Source organism: Dryobates pubescens, chromosome 3 (assembly GCF_014839835.1).
Source record: "Dryobates pubescens isolate bDryPub1 chromosome 3, bDryPub1.pri, whole genome shotgun sequence".
NCBI classification, from domain to species: domain Eukaryota; kingdom Metazoa; phylum Chordata; class Aves; order Piciformes; family Picidae; genus Dryobates; species Dryobates pubescens.
Genome location: NC_071614.1, coordinates 45,505,313 through 45,531,560, shown reverse-complemented (window position 1 = coordinate 45,531,560; position 26,248 = coordinate 45,505,313). Strand labels below are relative to the sequence as shown.

The following is a 26,248-nucleotide window of genomic DNA, read 5'->3' as shown; positions in this document are numbered from 1 at the left end:
TCCTACTCAGCCCAGACGCTCAAGCCTGTTTTGAGTAGTAAGATCTCCTAATATACACTGAGGTCTGTGTGTCTTGAGGTGGCATGTTTCTTAAGGTACATGCTCACTGTAATTTCCCTGTCATTGATAATTGTCAGAGAACTGCACAGAGGTTTAGAAATAAGCCATCAGAAGTTCAAAACATAATCACACTGATGAAGTCTTATGCTGCACTTTGAAGTTTACCTTGCACTGACTATACCTCTTCACATCAGAAAGTCTCTGCAGGATGGAGCCTCACTGAAAAGTCTGCTTGGAAAATTACTGAGCAGGTATTCCTTCTGTTAATATCCTGTTAAAAATGAACACTTTTAGACTAGAAAGCAAGCACACTTGGAATAAAGATCAAAGCTGTAGAAATTTCTTTTAAAATCTTTTCAAGCAGTTGAAGTTTTGTAATGCCTTGTCACAACAAAGGCTATTCCAAAATATTTCCTAACTCATTAACAACATGAATCTAGCTTCCACTCTGCTATTAGCAGAGATGTGCATTAACTCTCCCTAAAGGATGAGCCAATTTAGAGACTGACCCATTCTTTTCAAACATAACAAGCTAATGAAAAAAATCCATTCAGAACCTGGCAGAAGTCTAACAGCAGAGACAGAACTACTGTTCCCTATTTTCCATCTTCCAGAAACGATGCTTCAGTATCTTGGCCTTTTCACTTCCAAGTATCAGGGAAGTTTTGAGGCTGAGTTTAACTATGACAAGAATCTGGGACTCAATTCAAAGTTATATAGTGATGCATACTATCATGATTATATAATGAGCATCAAGTGCAAATGTAGCACTGTTACTAAGGCTACAGTGTCTGACACTGCTTGTGGCTGGTCTGTGCTCTGTGCTACTATTATCCTCACTTTTCTCCACTTCGACCATTGTTTCATCTGTACATCCACCACATCTTGTTTTGTGCTGCATTACACAATGCACTTGACTTGAGAAGCAAAATTTGTGTGGAATTTCAACTGCAACTCTTACAGACTTCATAGCGTAATGCAAGTATGGCACTGCCCAGAGCTTCAACCTAATTAAAAACAGCCTGAAAGTTTTCATTTCCTGATACTACGATGAACTTAAAAGGGAAAAACCTCCTCTTGTCTGTACTGCTGTTACTGGATTAAGTAGTACTGTGCAGTGGGAGGTTAATGGAGCCATCCTTATGACTAAGTTCAAGGGATTAATATTTCAGTTCAGTTGGTTCTTATTTAAACATTTTTTCCAAAGGCTGCATTAACATTGACTCTTGCAAACTTGGGCAACTCTCTAATTGCCCATCAAGGTTAAATGAACTGTGCAGGAAACTTGTTTCAATGATGTTCAGTAAGCACCCCACCAGGAAAAAAGTGACATAAGTTAACTCCATGAGGTTAGATAAACAAGTCAAAGCCTGACCCACTGCCACACAGAGGAGCTTGAACTCTTGACTATTAAAGGTACCCAAAGTCCACTTAAGTCTACAAGAAGACAGTGATTGACTTTGATGGATTTTAAATCTACAGTAGCAGCAACCATGTAAGTACATGCACAAGGTGAAATGAAGGAACCACTGGCACAAACCAGCATGAAGCACATACTGCTTCCTCAGCAGATGACAAAAGGTCATCTCACTCACAAAGGAGAAGGGCAAAAGCCATGTTTCAGAGGTTCAGGATTTTCAGCTATCCTGTCTTAGCAATTGAATGAAACTGGAAAGTGTGGATGAGTGTAGGAAACAGGACTAGGTTGCTGCTTAAAATCAAAGCCTGCTTCAACTGACAGGTGGAGATAACAAAGTCCCACAGAGAAGGTCAGATGCTATTCTCTTGTCCAGACCTGACCACTTTTCACTCTCTCTGCATACAACCTGATCTGGGTTTCTGTTGGGCATCTGAAGTCCATGAGAAGAGGAAACCACTGAAAGAGTTTTGCCCTCTTAGGGCTTATTATGAGTGAAAGACTACCAGCCTGGCAATGATGCAGCCCAATCAGCCAGCACACATCCTAAAGTCGGCTCAAGTGTGGTGGAATATGTTTTGTGAGCTACAGTGAAAGAAAACACATGAGTCATAGTGCTTGTGTGTTTAGGTTTGCACTACGGCATGCTTTTCTTCTTGCTGTGCTGCTGGATATCTTAAAGTCCTCTTGAACAGATCTCTTAATGATATTGCTAATAGCACAGTAAGTTTTGTAGTCAGACTTTCCTGTTGCCAGAAAAGGTGATATGCAAATTCCCTAAATGTCAGCAGATACAGGAAAATATCAGATACTACAAATTAAAACTACTCAAAGAATCAGTTCCAGTGGTACCTCCCTTCCTTACCAATCTCACTAGGCCACAGCATGCAGAGGTCATGCGGGAGTCTCATCCAGATCTTAAACTTTCTACACGAAGGGTGAGCTATTACTAACATTAGTGTGTGATAGATTTGGTCTTTGGCTTCTCTCCTTCTGATGTTAACACAGATCACTGAAATTTAGTTCACCAGAGGGGCAGGCCTGAACTGAGATGAATCTCATGGTATTTCACTTCTTCATGGTACTTCTGCTGTTTTTCCCACTGAGAGGCATACCATCAAGATAAATAACATGATCTCCTTAGAGCTCAAATTTGATTTTTATCTGATTTAATTTTTGTGTGTCACTATTCATAGCTTCTATCTTGGAAAATTGTTGTACCATGCAAAACCTTGTTTAAGGAAAAAACCAAATTGGCAGTAGAACAAAATCTCTTTCCAATACAAGAACTTATATTTTTAATGCTCTATCAGCATTTTATTATTACTTCAGTACTTGACATCTTCCTAAAGCATTACAAACTTCTTGAGAGATCTAACAGCTTTACAGCATAATCTCTGATGTCAATTCTGAGCACAATCTAGCTGAAGATAAGTTTATTTGGCACTGGATAAACAAAGGCCTTTCATAAATGATCAAGTTATTTAAGGATGCAAAAGAATACTTTAAAAGCATTGGCTGCTTGGTTTAAAGCTCTATTTAATGTATATGTAGAGTACACAATTTTGTGGAGGATAACAGCATTTTATCTTGAATTCTGGGAGTATTCCGAATGATGGTAGAGAAGTGTCAGAAATGAACAAGATTATTAACATGCCAAAAAGCCTTTTAGAAGAGGTCTGTAAAATGTCATCTTTTTCCCATCTCATGGAAATGTATTTAGAATTACAGAACTATGGACAGTGATGGTGAGTGAATAATTAAGTCATCTGCTACTCCATATAACAGTAAAAAGATTATTCTGAGCCAGTTACAGAAGTTACTCCTAAAAAATTCGTAGCACTTATGTTATTTAAACTTTCTTACATATCAATTAGTTTGAAATAATAAGTCTTTAGGCTATCCATTAATTGCAGCACGATCTGTATTTAAAATTATGCAAGGGAAATTAAGCCAAAGCACCAAGCTGTCTTGGCTAACAAGACAGCCCTTCGGATAAAGGAGAAGAGATAATCGGAGCACTGAATTCACAGGAGAACTCCTTCTCGGTTTACTGTTCTGTCTCATCACATGTTAACAGAGACTGCCAAAGCCACAAGCCGTTACCCACATGTTTAATTTGCAGTGTTGCATTTTCAGTGCATTCCATTTCTGACAGTACAGTATGACTGGTTTCAAAGCTGATCAGAACTTATGATTAATGCAAAGGAAGGACAGCAACATCTATAATCTAAAGGATGCCTGATTAAGAAGATATGGCCACAGGATCATTGACAGATGCAAGGTAAGTGTGAATGGGAAATTTAAATACTTTAGTTACACTTTCAGAAGTAAGAGGCTGGGTGCATCTGGTCTATGTATTAGGAGAAGACACCATTCCTAGTGCCTCTCTTTCTTGCTGTTACAGTTGAAGGTGGCTTCAACTCACTCTTTGAAGCATTACAGTCTTTGCAGAACACATCTTAGGACAACTGATTTATTTTGTCTGGTCAAATTTTGCTTCACTGATCCACTGAAATTACAATGTGGCATTTGTACCATTACAGCTGGTTCATGCTGGCATCTGTCAGAGGTACCTGGCGCAGACTGCCACATCAGTCACAGCTACTGACTGCAGCCTCTGTCCTCAGTGGCACCGAGGAGGGGAAGTGGGATTCTTTTTGTAAGTGCAGCCATTAAATGACAAGTGCTTTACCCCAAACCCTCTGTGTCTGCAGCCTGAATAAGGAGTCAGAGATATAAGTCAGCATATTTTAACAGGCCTTGGGAGTGGTGTCTTCTGGCCATAGAAATAAGAAAAAAAGCATCTGAAATATTGTTTGATGAAAAGCATACCTGACAGAGGTACTCATACCTGAGAGGGATGCTGCTTTAGAGTCAAACTACAGCAGTTTGCTGCCAGTCTGTGTCCAGTTCTGGGCCCCTCAGTTTAGGAAGGATGTTGACTTGCTGGAACGAGTCCAGAGAAGAGCAACAAAGTTGGTGTGGGGTTTGGAACACAAGCCCTACGAGGAGGGGCTGAGGGAGCTGGGGTTGCTTAGCCTGGAGAAGAGGAGACTCAGGGGTGACCTTATTGCTCTCTACAACTACCTGAAGGGGGGTTGTAGTGAGGCGGAGGTTGGTCTCTACTCCCAGGCAACCAGTACCAGAACAAGAGGACACAGTCTCAGGCTGCATCAGGGGAGGTTTAGGCTGGATGTTAGGAAAAAGTTCTATACAGAAAGAGTGATTGCCCATTGGAATGGGCTGCCTGGGGAGGTGGTGGAGTCGCCATCACTGGAGGTTTTCAGGAGAAGACTTGATGGGGTGCTTGGTGCCATGGGTTAGTTGTTTGGGTGGTGTTGGATTGGTTGATGGGTTGGACGCGATGATCTTGAAGGTCTCTTCCAACCTGGTTTATTCTATGTATTCTATGTATTCAGTCTTCCCTGCATTCTACACTAACAGTTACTGAGCTTGTCCACCTTACTGTCTCCTGGATCCTACACTTAACTGTACTTTTAAATAAGGAAAGGCAGAGCACTGGACAGCCAACTTTCTGGGTGTAATACAGCTATACAGGAGATCCCCTTATAATGTCCAGCCCAGCCACTGTGAGATTTCCTGATACCGGTATCCTGCACTCCATATGTGACTCTCAGCAAAGACACGAAAATCCGCTACTTTACACATGTTTATTAAAAAAGTGCTCCTATTAATATATTGTTATAGGGGGGGTGGGAGGGTGAAACTGAGCCAGTCTTATGACATGTCTGTGTGCTTGTGAATGCTTAGCAGGTATCTTCCATATTTACAGTATGTACCCTCCACTTTACAGGTGATTGGATGGGAAACCAGACACTTACTGCACATAAAAAATCTGGACCTGTGACCAGACTTACTAATTTTTCCACACTCTATCATTTCCTGCAGCAGCCAGTACAGAGGATCTTGGCCCATGCAAAATCCTCAAACATGGTTTATGTCACTGAACTAAATCTGCCTAAGAGTGAGTTGTAATCACTAAAGGGCAGCTGATATGACAAGAAATTAACCCTTGTCTTAACAAAATCACTTCAAAAAGTAAAACCGCTAAGTAATAATTTAAAACAGTTAATTAATTTTCAACCAATTGATATTTTTAAGTGGGACTCACCAGTTGTGTCTGCATGAATACGAAATGGAATGGAGAAGATATTAACACTGACAACGAACTGAGGACAAGTTACTGCAGAATTTATTACATTGTGCCATGGAGAGTGTGAGCGAGCCCCTGCTCAGAATGACAATGATTTCTTGAGAAAAAGACTGACAGTGAGTTATCATTCCCAGGAGCTTCTACAATCTCCATGTTACTCAGCATTAAAGACTTGTATATCTATCACATCTCAACTTTGGCAGCATCTGAGCTATGTGATATAAGGTGTATTATTAAAAGAACAGGGAAGAATTTAATTGCTGCCAAGGCCATCAGTCATGTTGGGAATACACTTATTCCTGAAACCCAATCTCTGCTTTGAAAACTGAACCTACAGAATCTTCAGCAGAAAGGAGCATTTGAAAAGCAGATGCACTACACTGAGATCTCACTGACCTATATAAGGCCCTGTAGACTAAAACTAATCCACGGACAGGCATTTCTAAATGTACAAATATAAATAATCTCAACAAAGACCACAGATAAGCTATTATACACACTAAGTTTCTAGAAATAGCAACCTTCAATAGCAGCAGGTTATGAAATAATTTGCCCTATGCCTGAGCACCACAGTGTATGTTTTATTCAGGCTTTAACACCTACTTTGTGAAAATAAAGCCGTCAGAATGTGAGCTACCACATGCAATATCATTCCCGAGGGCCATACAGTAATTAAACACAGAGGCTGACATTGCACTCTTAAGAATTCTGGTTGTGTATAACAGCTGTCAAAAGGCTTACAAAAATCCAGCATCAGAAAAACTGCCATCTTGATTCTGGACACCACCTACATTTGGTTGAAGCCCCACTGAAAAACTCTGTTGTGCACTTAAGTGTTCATTTGAAACATGGCTTACAGGATGAGAAAAGCTTTTATGTCCTACATTTTAGAGGTCTCATGAGCCATCCCTACCTGACCAAAATGTCCTGGTGGAAAAGACATTTTGCATGGAATAAGAAAAGCTGTATGTTCAGACCAGACTTGCACATCTACATTCTTTTTCTGCCTCAAAAATGTTACCTTAGGTTTCTGCTGTTGACAAACATAACTGTTAACTAAATGACATTTCCCTTACAGATTACTTATATTTGGTCACCGATGGATTCAGATAGATGCTGAATAAAGTTGTAAACTGGAGTAAATGCTCTGTATTTGCAGACAGCTATTATCATGGCTTAGAAGGATTATAAGCATTCCCTGCATAAAAATATTCTCTAACGTCATTAGAGGTTTTTATCAACCCAAAGCCAGTGGTGTCTTACTTAGGAGCAAGAGCAGAGACACGAATTTTTGGCCTGCAGGAAAAATTGATTCTTTCCTTCTGCACAGCCTCCCTCCTCCTATCCAGGTACTTCAAGGCATTCAAAGTGCTTTCTCCTGTGGATGCAGTGGTGAGAATAGAAAAGAGCATCAGAAAAAGAAGGTTTCCTCCCATCATTCTCATACTTGCTTTGGAGCAAGGTAAACCTTAGGGTGATGGATTCCTTCGTCCCAGTTTGGAGCTTTCTGTGTATTCAGTGCTCAGCCTACCCACAGATAATGTACACTGAATGGTAATTCCACAATGTATAACTATACCATTTCCTTTACAGAGTGTATGAGGCTGAAGTCCTGAGAGCAGGACAAAGCAAAGGGAAGAATGACTCCAGTGGTGTCCTAAGTGGTGACATGATGCCACAGGAGGTTGTTCTCTGGGGTATGATGTCCTTCTAACTGTGCAAGAGCAATTGGATTTGCTTATGTTCCCACCATCCTCCCAAGATATCCTAATTTGACCAAGGTAGGTGGTATGAAGTAGACTTCATATTGTTTAAAATGTATATGATGTATGATGAGAAAAGAGTTAAAACAAGTACTTCTGCCTTTTCAGTGTTCACTGAGTTGCTTCAAGGCAGCTCAGCTCCACTCTGCTCCTATCTTCCTGCTCTTCAGGAAAGGAAGACAAAACATCCCTCAGGAACAGAAATCAATATTCTTGTGACACTTAAACAGAAACAACAAAGAAATCCCAGCTCCCTAGTGAGCAATTGCCAATTTCATTTTGCCATCTTCAGTAAGTCACTCTTGAATACTGTCAAGGTGCCAACATATTCATTATAGGCTCTGCTTTCTTCTACGGAAACATGCCCTTTTAGTTGCCTTGACAGTTTCCAAGAGGAAAACAACATTCACAAAATCAGGACCCCACCTAGCAGTTTGAATCTTTAACCTTACCACATCAGAGAACTAAACTATACATATATATATATATATATAAAATTATGTTATTTTTAACAAGTGTTTGAAAAAATGATCACTTATTTTGTTAAAACAAAAACCTTTAAAAAAGCGATAAGCATATAGTGATATGTATTGATATATGAAGAATATGCTGGTGCCCATGTGGGCAGAGACAGGTGATCCACAGTAAAAATGTCTGTAAAATCAAGTTATAGTCACATTTTATAAAGCAGTAAGCTTACTTAGCATTTGCCTTTCATTAAAGTATAAAAGTCATTTGGTGTTGTGCAAGGCATCGATCAGACATAGAGAGTTGGTTCCCTCTTTCTCGCCAGTACACATCCATCCATACACATACACACGATAAGGATTTAAAAAAAACCCAACAAAAAATCCTAAAACACCCCTGGGGGCAAAACACAAGGAACCACCACACTGATGCTGGCTAGGGAGTAGAACAGTGCTCATGGCAAACCTGTGCCTTCACTGCTGAACACTGGTACTGACTTCACACAGACTGGCAGAGAGGTAGTTCCAGACGGAGCCTTGGTTGTCACTAGGAAGCACTACAAATTACAGAACTACTGTTAAGACCTTGTGTGGGATGGTGAAAAGCTACAAAGGATGTTCCATAGAAGGGAGGAGCTGCAGCTCCCTTGAGAAAGCTCCCTTTACTCCTGCATACATGAGTGAGTTGAGTCTGAGGCCACTGAAAAGCAAACACTGCCTGCCTGGCAACCAACCAAAATCCTTTGCATCCAGGTAACTGCAGCAGAAAGGCAGGTTTTGTTATCAAATACAGTCCTTCCTGAGAAGCCGTGGAACGTCTCTCCTCAAAGACAACTAAAGCATGTCAGAGCAATCCAAAAGAAACCAGTAGAAGGTGCAATATTAAATAAAAATAAAAAGCAAGCAGGCGTCACTGATTCAGTGGCAAAGGTATGGCTTACTGCTACCCCTTGACAGGGAAAGCTTGAGTCCTCCTAGCATAACTGCATTTATAGAGGTTTCAAGAAGTTTGCTTATACATAATTGTATCTCTTGACAGCAGTTACCCCCAAAACAGTACTTCATTAGCATGTTCTAATCGTCAGCTTTTCCATAAAGCAATGAAAAAAACCTCTTTTACTTCAGTCTACTTTCATCTTTCTTCCAGGCTGCCTGCCATGCCTCAGTTGTCTTCTGTTTCTTTCCTCCTCCTCCTTCCTTCCTCTCTGCAAAACTCACTCCCTCACCTCTAAATCTTCCTCTTTCAGCTTCACTAATCCTGTTTTATTGATTCATATTAATAAATTCTTTCTCTTTGTCCCCCAGTTTTTCCTCCTGCTCTGATACCCTGGTTAATCCTTTCTTTATCCCATACTCTGGTGTCCCAGATGACAAATCCTTAATTTATCTGCTTGGTAAACTTCAGGAGTAGCTATAATTCCTACCTTCAATACCCTTATACCCTTCCCCATCTCATACTCTACATTCAGATTCTCTAAATTCCTACCCTTGCATCACCCCCCCAATCAATCTTCTTTACCTCTTTGAGAGACATTTCATAGTGCCTGGTTTTCTGATCTGAGAGTACTGCAGCTACTGTCAGCAGAGAAGAGAGGATATTCTGATGACCCAAAGGGCTGTGGAAAGAAAGCTTGTACAATCATGCTTTTACACACAGCCCCTGACCACTGCACTGAGGTGAGGCAAAGGTAGCAATAAATAAAACAGGCAGGGAGACAATGGGGTGAGGTATGATTTGGAGAAGCCACAAATCGCTTTCACAGTATAAAAGGGATGTAATGGTCAGTAGCAGCATATGTTATGCTAGCAGATAAATATCAGAGCTGTAATTACTCCAAGTTTTCAGAAGAACCACCAGGCAGTAGATTGTGGATGCTCCTGACTTAGTTTTGACATGTAAAATGAAAACGACATTAGCATTACTAGATAAAAAGGGGAATGTTTCACTCACTTTCACTATAGTCTCATACTCCATTTCTACTTCTGCTTTTCCTCTACTTCTTGTTCTTCTATGCTCTTTAAAACAAAACCAAGGATCATTTCAATTTGATGTGATTAACAGTTACTCTAAGCTGAAATGACATAATTCTGTGCATTACAGTAAAATAACATCTCTTTAATCTATGCACTTAATATAAAAACTAAAAGATTATTTCATGCTTCTGTGTGCTGGCTCATTAATATTTGACTAGGTACATGTTAGTCAGAGAAACCAGTCTATTTATCACAGCTTGTCACTCCATACTAAGAAAGGACATTATTTCAACTGTCTTACGTGGGAGATCCAGGTTTAGTTGAAGTTGCAGCTTATGCACTTTACAAGAAGTCACTTTTTTTCTGGGAGTGGGAAAGAAACCTGTCTCTGAAGGGAAAAATGAGCACTGGACATGCCACCTGAATTACGTGCTTGCAGAAGTATCTCTGGCCATCGCAGCAGGAAGGCCTTAGATAGCAATCATGCCTAATCCCAGGAATTCAGTGCAGTTTGGGTGGAAAACCTTCAAGAACATCATCAAGTGTTTACAAGAGTGGTGCTGCTACTTCACCAAATAGCCTTTTTCTTTTGAGTCAGTCTTGTATGAGTGCCTGAGCAGGACAAGGTGTGGGGACATGCTGCTGTTGGAAGTGTAACTACTGTTCATTTGCCTTCATCCTGAGTTGGTTTATCAATATTGCTGATATTTCCTCTTTGATAGGTCAAAAGAACAGCAGGATTGTCAGATTATCCCATCTACTTAGAAGACCCTGATGTCCTGCATGCAGGTATGTGCTACTCCGAGCTGACTCTCTGGGATAGCTGTGGTTCATCACACGCTACCGCTCTGAGTGCTCTGACTTAAAACTCTCTTTCTTAGAGAGGTCTAAGTTTTACATTAGAGAAGTCCTGGAGGCAATCTATCAGCAACCAGAAAGACACAGAGGTTTGGCTTTGTGCAGTTACTAGAAGATGGCTATGAAATTATAGCCAAGAACTGAAAAAAAAGGGTGACTTTTTGGTTCTTGCTACGTGCATTTGCCATGCCATTTTCAAGTGGCTGCAGCATGTTTCATTCACTGTTGTGTTAAATTATTGTGGTAATTGTCTTGTTTTACTGTAAAATAAGTGTTATTTCAGGATTAACTGGTTTACTGCTTTGTATAGATAATAATTGCAGGAGTATATTGCTGAACTTGGTTCTGTTTGGAGAAGTTGAATCACAGCTCTTTTATGGTACAGTTGGTGCCACTAAAACCTTGACACTTCCCACATCATTTATTTTACACTCTATCAAGTATTCATGACAGGATTTAATTTATGTTGTTTGGGAGTCAGGGCTGTAATGGCACCTAATGTAACATGGTGATATTAGCTGTGAGTCAGCCATGGCATAATGGCAGGTTCACTGGGGTAAGCTGTATTTTGCCTTAGCTGTCAGGTTTGTTACAAATGGAACTGAAAATTGAAACCTTTAAAAAGAAATAGAAATAGATGATAGCACAAAACAAAGTTTCTCATTTAATATTTAAGGATTAAATACCTTAATAACTGAAGTAATACTTTATTTCAAAACATTTCCTCTCACAGCATTTTCTTAAACTGAATATAATTATTGAGTCACTTCCTTGGTAATGGGTAAAGATACAGAACAATACGTTTGAGCACTGTGTCCTCATTTTACTTCCATGCAGATCCATAAAAGCCTTCTAATTGAGTCACAATGGCAGGCAAAAATGTAATTAGCCAACAATGTGGCTGGTTTTGATTGAAATCCTGTGTGAGGGAACTTATGCCACCTTCTCATATTGTGTTGCAACAAATGAACAAAACCATTTCATTTATTTTCACCTTGAACTCTTTCTCATCTTGGTAGCAGTGGGCTATAAAGCTACTGCATTAACACTGACACAAATGGTGTTATAAGACACATGTTGGGTATAAGATGGCCAGGAAATGGGTGCCAGTGAGTGTGGTGGCTTCCACCATTTTGACATACAAAATAAATCTAAACTATTAGCTGAGAAAGTAAAAGGTGACAGTTTGTAGCAGAAAAAATGTAGCAGCAAGAAGGTGAAATGTAAAGTGAAAAAAAGAAAGCTACTTTGTTTTGCATAGTTCCTTATCACTTCTGGTGCATTTCGTTTTTCTGTCCCTTTGATCTGTATGCCTCACTGGTTTTGTGCTCCCACTGACAGACAAATCTGATAAAGTGCTTAACTTAAAATTGGCAATTTTTACAAAATTACATACATCTGCAGCACACATTCTGTTACTGTGGATGTTGGCCTACTTACTTCAGTGAGGCTTGTGACTACTGATGGCAGATTAAGATTTGATTAGAAACTTGCTTAAAACCGGTCTCGGAAAACACTACGGAGCATCCTCTTGCTAAACTCTTTACTTTGTGCAGTGTGGTTACGTTTCCTCATTTTTGGCACCATTTTTAGCCAGCTTCCTTGTTAAAGGACAGCTCTTGGGTTGTGAAAGTGTGTGTCTACTTTGCTTGTGTGTGACTGCAGGTATGTATTGGCTCATGCTCTTATGCTGGGATTTGGGTGTACAAAGGAAGCGCACCTTTGCCAATCTGCAGATTTCACCTACCTGGAGGATGAACATCAGGCTAAAATTAAGTAAACATTTCAAAAAAGGCAACATCCAAACATGATAACAAAACACCCACTCTACTTCAGCAAACTCAGGACTTTCCATTTGATTGTTTACCAAAACACAGTCCACTGAAAGTAACAGAGATATCTGGATAGCATGAATTCCACAGAGATATAAAGTTACCAGTTTAGAAGGTATGACTACGTAGCTGTAAGCAGGGTCCACATCACTCCAAACCTGTATTCTTGATATTGAGTTTGTAATAATGTAGTCTGTGCACTTGCACCATTAGGATACACCCAATCCAAATGGCACTAGTGTAGCAGATGTATATTATATATTGTGCACACATATTTACTACAGGGGTGCTCACTAGTTTTGGAGCTCCAGGCATTGCCTTGTGGCTTAAGAAAGTCAGAGAGAAATACTAGGGTTAAATAGTGAATTTCAAGTTCTTTTCTATTCTGATAGTTGTGAGCATAGTTGTCATAATCACCTGGTCTTTAAAATCCCCAAGGAGCTTCATGATTCATGTGTGAGAACTATCTTTCTGTATGTATGTACAGACATTAAGAAACTTTTTGTGAAATCTCTAATGCAGAAATAATATAACACAGAAAATAGGTATAGTTCCCCAAATCATAACTAAGCAGCCCATTATCTACTACTTTCATTAGCACTGGGCAACATTTTACAGAAGACAGACAGGAAGTAGAGTGTAGAAGAACACAAATGACAGGGGAAGTGTTAAGACACTATCTGCTCTTCAGAGTCAGTATCTACCTAATGCAGTTTTCTGGAGACATCAGACACCAAAAGTCCAGAAACCAATCAGTGCAAGTTCAAGCTTTTAAAATACTGAATTTGAATATATTCTGGTTAATCTGATGATCTTGAATGTGTCTTCACTAATGCAAAGGGCCATAAATAAGCTGCATTTTGTATTTCTGTGTTGTGTTCTCCAATTTATTGTGACCTTACTCCAAAGAACTACTGCCACAATTAACCCAGATTTATATTCTTGCTAGTGCAAAGAAATGTGTCACAGAATCTTACCATTCATCACCATAAATTGTGCTGACCTAACACCTCTAATCAAATGTTGTTAATATGATTAATATTCACCACTATCTTTTGTGAGTCTTTAAAAATGCAATGAAGGCAAGTGTACTGTATCAGGGAGAAGAAAAAGGGAATGCTGCCTATACAAGAGAGCTTGTACACTGAACATCATGTAGTTCTCTTAATAATTCATAACTCTCTCAGTTACTCAGCAACTTATATGTGTTGCTGTTGGCTCTGCCTTTGGCATACACATACAGTATTTTCTGAGACCACAAAATCACCATGTTAAAGAAAGAAGAAAAGATTTGTTTTTAAAGCAGGTTGAGTGGAAATGGAAAAGTTTCATGCAATGGTGCAATTCAAGTGACTTAAGACTTTTGGAAATGAAACATTAATACCTAGCTTTTCCTCCTCTTTCTGTACTGTATTACTCTTACCAAGGGTTCAGATAGCTAAAGGATACTTCTTTTGTGGTGACACTGGAGGGGGATGTACTTCTGATTAAAGTCTATGTAGCTGACTAAAAAGCAAGCAGTGCTCACTGGCCACTAAACTGAGGGGGGGGAAAAAAAGCCATCTGGAAAACAGTATATACTGGCCATTAATAAATCAATGGAACAAGCACGGTTCTTCATCTTTATCGAAGAAACTGGCCTAAATTACTAAGCCATGGCTCCTTTTCAAAACTTGTTTCCAGCTGTGTTGTGTGTTGCAGAGTTCGTCTTCAAAACAATGTGCTAGATGTGTTTCACATAAAAGTGTTCTTTTCACAGGTGTCTACAAACAGAAGACTGACTGGCAAAACCAAGGGAAAAACACAACAGAAAGGTGCAATTTACAGCAAGGTTGCACAAACAGACATTGAGGACAAAATCTAGCTCATGGCAACACAGAAAGAGAACAGACAATTTATGTTAGCAACTTGTATTCATAATTTGAAAGTTGTGAAATCTTCTTCTATTCTCAGAAATAGATCAGAAAAATCCTGAACACTCCTATGACAAAGACAATGCACATGTAGGTTTGCTTATTAATTGATCTGAGACTGACCGTGAAGTAGACAGATGGAGGAAGAAATGCAGGAGGAATAAAATAGTCTTGGCCTCGATCTCATTCAGTGAAACAGTAAAACCAATTCTGATTAATTTTACTGCACGACAGTGACAATCACTGGTTTAACAACAATGTGACTAAAACCCAACACCATGCAATTTAACTCTTCAGATATACATACACAATCCAACTCCAGCAAGAATAGCCTTCATATACACTCCTGGTTCTCCTCCTGGGCAAATACATTTCCATTCCCACTTCCTATTGATTACTTTTATGGTAATCTTTTGTAAAAATCCAGATACTATTATACAACATCTCCATAAATGCCAAAAGCCCAAGCTACATATTTTCCAGCTCAAAAAAACTCCAAAACTCCCAAAATTCAATCAAAGGTCCAGGCAGAGTATCACTGAAATTCTTGACCATAGTATAATAACATTTATTAGCTTGCAAGCTAGACAAAGATCAAAGGAATGAAATTTATTTCTTGGGCACAAGTATCCATTAATATAATGAATATTAGATACAAACTGTCCAATCTGGAACTCTTTAGTCCATAGGTCATGTTCCTCTGGCCAAGCATAAAGAGTCAATGCACCGCAATAATGAGACTGACAAGATTCTGTGAATGTCTCAGTGGATGACTTGAACTGAGAGCCTCAAAGACTTGTTCATCTTGGGGATAGCCTTGCTCCACTGAAGTCAGCCTGAATTCTGCTACTGGCATCAGTCAGAATGCATGAAAAGTTCGCTCCCTGAAAGCATATGGCAAATTTCCTTGGTCTGAGAGGTAGTCAGACAAGTCCTGTGTATCAACTACTCATCTGAAAGTCAAAATCACTACAGAAGTGAAGAGAATGCTAAGGGACTCAGTATTGCTATGACTAATCCAGAAGGGCAGGTTGGAAAGGGATTATCTTGGGGTTCACCAGCAGTTCTAAAATGCAGGGAATGAAAGAGTCAGAGAGACTTAAATTACCATTGGGAGTGGGCTAAATGAAGAAAGGAAATACAGAAGCATATTGTATTTTCACTAGGCAGAAGTTTTGTGTTATTTGGTAATAAAGCCTTTTTAGCTGTCTTATAATGGTCCCAATACTGTAAAGCTGGATCCTTGTCTGAGTATCAAGGCTCCTATACAGAAAAAAATCCACGGTCACAAAAGCTGTTGTATCACAGGAGAGTATGAAGCTGTCAAAGACTTTATGCAAGAAATGCGGTTCCTGAGGACACTTTTCCTCTCAGAAAGACTTTGTTTAGATCACATATTCCTTTGATACAGATTCAGTGTTTCAGGAATTCTTGTTAAGCAATGCTTAACCTCACACAATCTTCAAAAGTCAAGTGATACAAAGATCGATATCTATCTATACACACACACACATATACATATATGATATATATGTATTGGTATGTAGGACTGGGAATGACCTTGGCTCTCTGAGGTGAACCACGAAACTAAGAGAAATCATCTTGGCTCCATCTTAAAAATGACCTTGTGTCTGCACAATGATTAATTTTAAAATAAGGTATATAGTACCCAAAACTGGAACTACTTGTCCGATGCCTAGTTAAGCATCACCTAACCTAGTTAAGTTATTTCTGTAAGAACACAGCCTGCAGCAGTACTCAGCAATGGCTCAGTCTTCCCTCTGTCCTTAGAGTAAACAGGTCAAAGAGAGTAAAGCCCAGAATCTTTTCAGTGAAATATACTTGCTGCTCCAGTTTAGCAAGTGTACCACATTATTTGATTGTTTTAAAGTGTTAATACATGGATTTTGTAAGCAAAGTACCTTCAGTGGCCTTAAAGGACCAGGTCCTCTGATCTTGGTGGTGAGACACAAATTGCTTTTCCATAAATGATACTCAAATTTGGAAGACTGCAAATTACAGAAAATTATTCTTCTTTCCCAAAACATTATTCCAAATCACACCAGTACATATTCAAAGTGATACCAATAACATCTCTGAAAGGATTATGAGCAAATGCCAGATAAATATCAGGCAAATGATGTCTCTGATTCAATGCCTCATACAAATGAAATGGTTTAGTCATCTTATCTGACAAACTGATTTCCTTTGCAACTTTCCATAACTCATTTTGCTCTGCAAAACTGTATGAAATGTAAAGTTATTTATTTCAAATTTTAATACTGTTAGAATCTGAAAGCAGTACTGTAGTCTTGTCTTACAGAGCTAGGAAGATAGCTTAGGCAATTTAACACTCTATGTTAAATACAGCAGATTGCACAGCTCTCCCTGCAGCACAGGGAGATTTATTTCCAAAGAATGGTCAAAATCCAAATCCTTTTCCTAATGAAGTGTTAGATAAAAGAATCTGTTACACAAAACATCAAGAAAATGTCATATCAAATGACTACAAGAGGGAAGTCCCTTCTGCCCCACTGCTTCTTGTTTCTAAGAACAGATTTTCATCTTCACTGTTTTCTAGAAACAAAATCAGCCTCAGACAGATAATGCAGCTACTGCTAATAAACTCAAAATGCCTTAATATCAATTTGCTCAATGGAAAATCCCACTTATTTTGAACTAACTCAGTACAGGAGTACCTGTTTAAGATCAATTCACAGCAGACTACTTCCTATTTATTGCTAATTAAAATCATGGATTTCCTGTTCCAACCATCATATAACCCTGAAAAATTAGCTACAACCCCCTTGTGTTATTGACTCAGCTGGTGAGCTATATCTAGACTTACCACCTAATTCCAAGGTTTATAAAAACAGCTACTCTAAGCAATGACAAAAAGGCCAAAGTGAGATGAGGTAATGAAGGAAAACCAGGAGACATTCAATGAGATTTGCCTTCTCAACATTATGGAAAGAAGAACAGCTTAACTGTGGTTTTTGTGTTCAGCCTGCGGAGCAAAGAGCACAGAAGACTGTAACTCTTTCTTGGCATGTAAATTTGAGGACCACCCAGCCTTTCTGGCCTTGAAGAGAATAATACTCTAGTTGTGTGCCAAAGGGATATCTGCAGGCGGCATCTGGGTTTGACCTTATCCACCCATACTTCTGTTGTCAGGTCTATACAAAAATGACTTCAGCTGATTGTAGCGGTAGATAGAGTCCAATTCTTTCACTTTTGGGACACAGTTATGTCAGAAAAGAACACGAGCATGGGAACAGCTAAGAACATACTAAAGTGGTCCTGAATTATGGAATATTCCATTAAGTTTAAACTGAAACTAGTAAGCATTATGAAAGAGAACATAAGCAAATGTTCTGGAGGATTCTGAATTCTCAAAAGTTACAGTGAGGCTCTTCTGAGAGCAGTATCATTCCAAAGTAGTTTTAAGTTCCAGACTAAAGCTGTGCCGATTGTGGGCCAATAGATAAAATTCTCAATCCAGAAAGAAGTGTAAAAGCTCTTATTCACCAGGCCAAACAGACTGCACTGACTGGTGCTAGGCTGCTACTAGGTTTTAAAATGTTGCACTGAGTTTTACCAAACAACAGCAAATCTTAATGCTACATAAAAACCAGGCCTGTGGATTTACAGCGTCAGAAGCACCTGGATTTTTAAAAGTGTCCACCTTTGTTACTAGCATTTTCTTTGACACTCCACAAATACCTATTCAAACTGCTATCCCAGTATGCCCCTTACGCATTTTTTAGTTGTTGGATTTTTAAAGTGTTTGGAGGAATTAATCACAATACAAAAACAGCATACTAGTCATGCTGAATGTATATTCACTAGGTGTGGTGGTTCAGGCTGAGTGCCTGCTGTTGCCACCACACAAGCCACGCCTGTGGTGTCCCAAGGGATCCAGCCCAGTGGGTGGACACGGGAAACTATGTATTTCATCCCATAATGCCCTGCTCCATTATAAAACCATCAGTGGGGGGACCACACTTCCTCTTTCTTCCCTCACTGCCACCTGGTAATGGGGGGAGCTATCTCATGGCCTATTGGGCCTGCCTAGTCCCAAGGCCAGGGGGAAGGGCAATCTCGGATCTGGCCAGCTGAGATTAGCCTAACAGTGGAGGCGGGGCCGGGGCAGGGGGTGGGGGGAAGAAAGCGCCCTGCGGGTTTTGCATGTACCCTCAGGTGGGGATGAGATACTTTAGGGTATGTTTTGGGATCTCTCTTTTGTCACTGTGCTTGTGGTTCTCCGTAAAATTTTCACTGCTTTTCCATTTAAACTTTCCACCACTTTTGCAATCCGTTAGTCTGAGTCTCAATTTTTGCCCGTGGTGGAAGGATCGGCCCCTCAACCCACCACACTAGGTTTAAAGAAACGGAAGTAGAATCATGGAATGGTTTGGGTTGGAAGGCACCTTAAAGATAATCAAGTTTCAACTTCCCTGCCATGGGAAGGGACACCTTCCACTAGACCAGGCTGAGCAACCTCAAGTACTTCAAACTGGTTTTTGTAATTTAAGTATTACGTAATTTATTAGTTTGAAAACTGTGTTCAGGAAGCAGCTAGGGCAGGGACTGTCTTTCTGTGAGAGGCCCACACAGAACCAAGCATTTTAGAGTCTCTGCTCCTGCACTGAGCCTTGCAAATTCATGAACACTATCATTTCTCAAAGAGATGGGAGTCCCATTACATATGCAAAAGTACAAGTGGCTTAAAGTACTCTTGTTCTGTTTCAAATTTACTCAGGCTCCAGATTTTTTTTCAGGAGGATGCCAATTAAAATTTATGGATAACATAAATTGGTGTAGATAAAGCAGATAGTAATCCTCCTTTTCCCTCCTGAAGATGATGCCATTCTTGCAGGTATGATTGAGCAAATTCTGCATCTGCTTGCTAGTTGCTGTAGCTAAATTAGTTAAGTGCATTAATCGGTTGCCAACTGGAATTAACAGGCAGGGCCATAAATAAAACAGAAAGTTGGGGGCTACTTAGCTGACTCAGCATACAGTTCTGAAAGCAATGACAGAATGCGAATCTATACATTGCCTGTGAAGGCTGATCAACAACAGTGCTTTGCTTCCCTTCAACCTCATTTATTTGAGTAGACCAACACACTCAGCAAGCCCGCAAAACCAGCAGTACCTATACTCTTAGGAAAGGGAATTACAAAGTGACAGTGGGCAATTACCTCCCGCCTGGGGCCTATTCGAGCTCTGCCAGGAGAAGGGCTGCAACTGTATTGCTGTTTAAATGACAACTTTCTCAGGGCTCTGTGGGGCTGCCTCAGCTGGGGTCAGTTTTGAGGCTGCTCCACAGCACTCACCACTGATGAAATAATGGGAGGTGATAAGAATGCAAGCAAATATTTGCAATAGCATTTCTTTTATCTGTGCTTACTAGAAGAATAAAATCAAATTAATAATGATAAAATGAATATAAACGTTAATGCAGGTGTTGCCAAAATGTGCTTTGTTGTTTAGAGGACTAAACAGTTCCTGTTCTTTGAACACTTGAAGCAGTCCTTTGTTTATCTTCAACTTGTTTACTGGTACAACTTATTATTTACAGTATGTCAAGGGAGGAACTTAATATCTAAGGACATTTTCCAATTAACTTTCTTAATTAAAAAGTGTGACTCAATTGGCTTGTAAATAGGATTGTCTAAACCCATCAAATTCATAGATTCATAGATGATTGAGAATACATCTACACAAGCGTGATCACAAAAGAAAGAGGAAAGAGAGGGAAGAAAGAAGAGAGGGAAGAAAGCATATAAAGAAAGTAAGTCTATGGAAAGAGTATTACAAAGAAATGGCATAATGAGAAAAGAATCTCACTGCAAGATACATAGAATACATAGAATAAACCAGGTTGGAAGAGACCTTCAAGATCATCACGTCCAATCCATCAACCAATCCAACACCACCCAAACAACTAACCCATGGCACCAAGCACCCCGTCAAGTCTCCTCCTGAAAACCTCCAATGATGGCGACTCCACCACCTCCCCAGGCAGCCCATTCCAATGTGCAATCACTCTCTCTGTATAGAACTTTTTCCTAACATCCAGCCTGAACCTCCCCTGGCGCAGCCTGAGACTGTGTCCTCTTGTCCTGGTACTGGCTGCCTGGGAGAAGAGACCAACATCCGTCTGTCTACAACCTCCCTTCAGGTAGTTGTAGAGAGTAATAAGGTCACCCCTGAGTCTCCTCTTCTCCAGGCTAAGCAACCCCTGCTCCCTCAGCCTCTCCTCATAGGGCTTATGTTCCAAACCCCTCACCAACTTTGTTGCCCTTCTCTGGACTCGTTCCAGCAAGTCAACCTCCTTCCTAAACTGAGGGGCCCAGAACTGGACACAGGACTCGAGGTGCGGCCTAACCAGTGCAGCGTACAGGGGCAGAATGACCTCCCTGCTCCTGCTGGCCACACTGTTCCTGATGCAGGCCAGGATGCCATTGGCCCTCTTCGCTGCCTAGGCACACTGCAGGCTCATGTTCAGCCTACCATCAACCAGCACCCCCAGGTCCCTCTCTACCTAGCCGCTCTCCAGCCACTCTGACCCCAGCCTGTAGCTCTGCATGGGGTTGTTGTGGCCAATGTGCAGAACCCGGCACTTGGATGTGTTCAGTCTCATGCCCTTGGACTCTGCCCATCTGCCCAGCCTGTCGAGGTCCCTCTGCAGAGCCTCTCTACCCTCCAGCAGATCAACTCCTGCCCTCAGCTTGGCGTCGTCCGCATATTTAATGATGATGGACTCAATGCCCTCATCCAGATCATCAATAAAGATGTTAAAGAGCATGGGGCCCAGCACTGATCCCTGGGGGACACCACTAGTGACTGGCTGCCAGCTGGGTGTGGCACCATTCACCACCGATTTCTGGGCTCGGCCCTCCAGCCAGTTCCTAACCCAGCTCAGTGTGCTCCCATCCAAGCCATGGGCTGACAGCTTGGCCAGGAGTTTGCCATGGGCGACGGTGTCAAAGGCCTTGCTGAAGTCCAGGTAGACTACATCCACAGGCCTCCCCACATCCACCAGGCGGTCACCTGATCATAGAAGGAGATCAGGTTGGTCAGGCAGGACCTGTCCTTCCTAAACCCATGCTGGCTGGGCCTGATCCCTTGGCCATCCTCCAAGTTCTGTGTGACTGCACTCAAGATTACCTGTTCCATAATCTTGCCTGGCACTGAGGTCAGGCTGACAGGCCTGTAATTCCCTGGCTCATCCAACCGGCCCTTCTTGTGGATGGGCACCACGTTGGCCAGCTTCCAGTCATCTGGGACCTCTCCAGTGAGCCAGGATTGCTGAAAAATCATGGAGAGTGGCTTGGCCAGCTCATCTGCCAGCTCTCTTAGTACCCTGGGATGGATCCCATCAGGTCCCATGGACTTGTGGGGATCCAAGCGGCTGAGGATAGCTCCAATCACCTGCTCATAGAACATAGGGAAACTATGCAGCTCCCTGGCTCTTTCTGCCAGCTCTGCAGGCCAGCTGTCTGGAAGACATTCTGTCCTGCTAGTAAAAATTGAGGCAAAGAAGGTGTTAAGTACCTCTGCCTTTTCCTCATCCTTTGATACAACGTTTCCCTCCATGTCCACCAAGGAGTGGAGGTTGTCCCTGCCCTTCCTCTTGCTATTCACATATTTATAGAAGGACTTTTTGTTGTCCTTCACAGCAGAGGCCAGTTTAAGCTCCAAATGTGCTTTTGCCTCCCTAATTTTCTTCCTACATGATCTAGTAACATCTTTAAACATTCTGTGGGTTGCCTGACCTTTCTTCCAAAGATGGTACACCCTCTTTTTTTCCCTTAGCTCTATTAAAAGTTCATCACCCATCCAGGCTGGCCGTCTGCCCCGGCGGCTCATCTTCCGGCACATTGGCACAGCCTGTTCCTGCGCCTTCAAGAGTTCTTCCTTGAAGCAGGCCCAGCTCTCCTGGACCCCTTTATTTTTAAGGGCTTTATCCCAAGGAACCCTCTGAGTTAGTTCCTTGAGTAACCTGAAGTCTGCCCTCCGGAAGTCCAGAGTGGAGGTCTTCTTGCTGCCCCTCTTAGCTTGACTGAATACTGAGAATTCAATTGTCTCGTGGTCACTGGCCCCTGAACAGCCTCCGACCACCACATCCCCACCAGCCCTTCCCTGTTGGTGAAGAGGAGGTCAAGCATAGCCGTGCCCCTGGTAGGCTTGCGCAACACCTGGGTTAAGAAGCTATCCTCCATGCACTCTAAGAACCTCCTAGACTGCCTCCTCTCTGCTGTGTTGAGATCCCAGCAGATATCAGGCAGGTTGAAGTCAGCCATGAGAACAAGGTCAGGCGATCTTGAGACAGCCTTAAGCTGCCTATAGAATGCTTCATCAACATCTTCTTCCTGGTTGGGTGGTCTATAACATGCTCCAACCAGGATGCCTGCCCTGCCAGTCTTCCCTCTAATTCTTACCCACAAGCACTCAACCCGATCGTCCCTAATCTCCATCTCAATGGCATCTAGAGCCTCCCTGATGTACAGGGCCACCCCTCCACCCCTTCTTCCTTGCCTGTCTCTCCTGAAGAGCCTGTAGCCGTCAATTGCAGCACTCCAGTCATGTGAGTCGTCCCACCACGTTTCTGTGATGGCAACTACATCATGACTTACCTGCTGCAGCAAGGCTTCCAGCTCCTCTTGTTTGTTACCCATGCTTCGTGCATTAGTGTACATGCACTGCAGCTGGGCTGCTGGTTTCACCTCTGACTCTAGCTTATCACCCCCAGACTCTTGCCTGAGGGGACTAGTTTCAGCCCCTTCCCCCTTTGAAAGGGGATGCTGTACACCTATTGTGAATCTCTATATACCCAAGGCAGCCTGTAGTCATAGGTCAATTTATAATACTTATGTAAAATAAAGAAAATTAGCTTAAAGCAAAATCAGAGATTGTACTTTTTACACATCCATTGTGGGCATAGGCTGTGAGTTGCAAACTCTCTGAGACACGGTAGTTTAGCTGAATGGTTTTGGTACTAAACCAGACTTTTTCCCATATGTTGAAAAAGTGATCCTCAGAGGACCTTAATAGCTTCAGACGATCAGAATGCGTGTTGTGCTTCAGCATTTGCTGTTTCTCTTTTTGTAATGCCAGCTGGCTTTCAGAAGATGAATTCTCATCCTCAAACACATGCAGGTTAGTCAGTTGAATGTAACACAACTTCTTACACCCTCACCTAAATGCTGACCTCTGACATCCTGTATTACAGGGAGGCATAAACTTATAGCTAACTCTCATGCTGACACTCTTACAACAGGTTCACACAACTTTTCTTTGCTTTAGTACTAGAGAAATGGAAATGTGGTTTAATACATTTACTATGCAAGAATAGATTCTATATTCCCATAAAGTGTTTTCAGCATTCAGAATAACAACAGTGGTAGTAATAATGATGATAAAAAGCGTGAAACTACAACAGGTACTGGCTCTAACTGAAGAAACCAAATACCTCTGAATTTTGAAGACAATTAGTTCACAGTATGTAAACACACATTTTAAATTGGCGTGCCTGTGTGCAGACAAGAGCATTGTATTCTTATTCTGTAGTGGTGTTTTTAACTGCATGAGTCATAATGCAGGGTACGCAGGCTGAAGAAACCTTATGGCTTCCACACTTCACAGTATTTCCTCTGTTTAAGAAGAAAAATGTTTGTTCCATTCAGGACAATGTAAGAGTGAACTTTGCTGTAGGTTTGGCACATTAAATCTATTTTGTAGATAGTGCAGAACCTGCAAATCCATAAATCTGCCTTTGCCCTTTTTTGTTTTCTGTAAAAGGGAAACTGACTTCATTGTTAATGCAGTCAACTAGGAAAACTTGAGCAGACCACAAAACTTCTCTGTGGGATTAGTGGTTTCAAAACAGAACTGGGAACCATCAGAAGTGAATTCTGTCATGAGACATGCCAATCTGAAAGATGCTTAAGCCAAAAATTTTGAATACTGACACCTAAAGTAAGGCAGCAAAATGCAAAGTTAACTGTGCACTCCAGCAAAGCCTTTAATACATGAACAACGCTGTACTGGTTTGAGTTGGCCACACAGAGGGAAGTTTTACTAAATGTTGTTTTCCTTTTGGAGTTTTCTATTCATTTTAGATTTCAGACCCACAGATTAAAAACTCATGGCCAAATTTGTCTTGATAGTGGCATTGCAACTGAGCTATTCTGGGTTAAGCTTCAGAGACTTTTAAAACCACTGCTTTAAAAACTAAGTTTCCTCAAAAAAAGACTTTCTCAGATAATACCTAGACTTTCTGTTTTAGCAGCAATTGACCATTATGAACCATTTTCATTTTATTTGGTGTCTTCCACCTCATTTATACCTGCTTTGAATTTCAGTGAATTCTCATTCACTGAAATGTAAACACACGTTAAAGTGATTGCAGTAATTCCTTGTTTGAAACTAAATGTAGCTGCCACTGACAAACAGCAGATTACTGAAGTGGCAGTGGTGATCAGTAAGATTTCTTACAGTCAAGAAACCTTACTTTTAGCTTTTCCCTTAAGTATTCCTGTGCTTGCAGGTAACTCTCCTGTAGTCTCTGCTCAGTGCACCAATCCTGTTACCAAGGTCACCTTTGCAGGGTTATATTTGCATCCAGCTGACGTTGATTCATGTTGCCAGATGGCTAAGGACAAAGCACAATCGCTCAACAAAACGTGTGACCTACTTACACGCCTAACAATCTGCTCTTTAATACTTTGGAAATGCATGGAGACTTTGATTAAAATTTTAATATTGCTGTTCCATAGATAGCCCACATGTGGCATGTACATTTTGCATACCAGATACCTCTGTTCCAACAGGGCCATAGCATGATGCCTTCCAACTTATTTCTAAAACAGGGCATCTGAATCTGTGAGTGTCATTTCCTTATTTCCTAAAGTCACTCTCAAAAGTAATTACAAGGTATTGATTTACATATGTAAAACTAATGAAGACCCAAACACTCTCACGCTGGCACCAAGTAAACAAATAATGATGACGGTAATAGGTCAACTCTAGAAAAGAAGAAATAAGACATTCTATACACAAAAGTCATGTAAGGTTTCTAATCAAATAGATGAAAGTCATGGAGAAACCCTCCATCTGTTCTCAGAGTCTCACATACTGGATATGTGGGACAACATAATTTCTGCCTAAACTACAATCTGAAGATATGCAAGAATAGTAGAAGTGACATTTGGTCATTGAAGGCCAGATTCCCCACATTGCTCATGGCTTTAAAACATAGTAATTACTAGAGTGAATCAGATCCAAGGCTGACTTAAGACCTGCACTCTGCCTCTGCCCTTGCCTAGTACCAGATGCTGTACAAAGGTAGCAAAGCAGGTGTAGATAAAATAATTCACAGCTTCGAGTATGTCTTCCTGGTACCTATCTTTAGTAAAGACTGGCTTTACTTCCTGTCAAAGTACTGGTTGATAAGAATTTCAACTCTGAAAATACTTCATTTGAGAAATGGTTTCCAATCTATTTAGCTTTGACAGATTTTTCAAGGGCTTGGCACCTATAAATGAAGTCAGATTGTTAAAAGTCCTCAGCATTCAGCAGCTCCTCTTGTAAAAGTTCATGGCCAGACCATCAAGCAAGTTTAGCGTGGTGTATGAAGCTTGGTATGTATAACTCAGTTAATTAATCTAAGTGAAAACAGAATGCTTTTAAAAACACAAATCCTCCACACTATGAGAAAGGAAAGCAGAAACCAAAAATCTGGTAGAGGAGCAAGTCTAATGTTACATTATAGACTGA

The 26,248-nt window shown here is 40.9% G+C and overlaps 1 protein-coding gene across 2 annotated transcripts in view; it reads right to left on the bottom strand.

The window, feature by feature from the left end:
• Positions 1–26,248, bottom strand: part of PLCB1 (phospholipase C beta 1) — a 449,952-nt gene that overhangs the window by 10,947 nt on the left and 412,757 nt on the right. Inside the window, exon 32 of one of the 2 annotated variants that reach the window (XM_054180087.1) lies at positions 9,836–9,900. The exons of the other annotated variant lie outside the window; for it this stretch is intronic. Within the exon in view, the coding sequence (XP_054036062.1) occupies positions 9,862–9,900 (39 nt within the window). The 3' untranslated portion in view covers positions 9,836–9,861. The remainder of the gene's footprint in view (positions 1–9,835; positions 9,901–26,248) is intronic. 2 annotated transcript variants of the gene reach the window in all.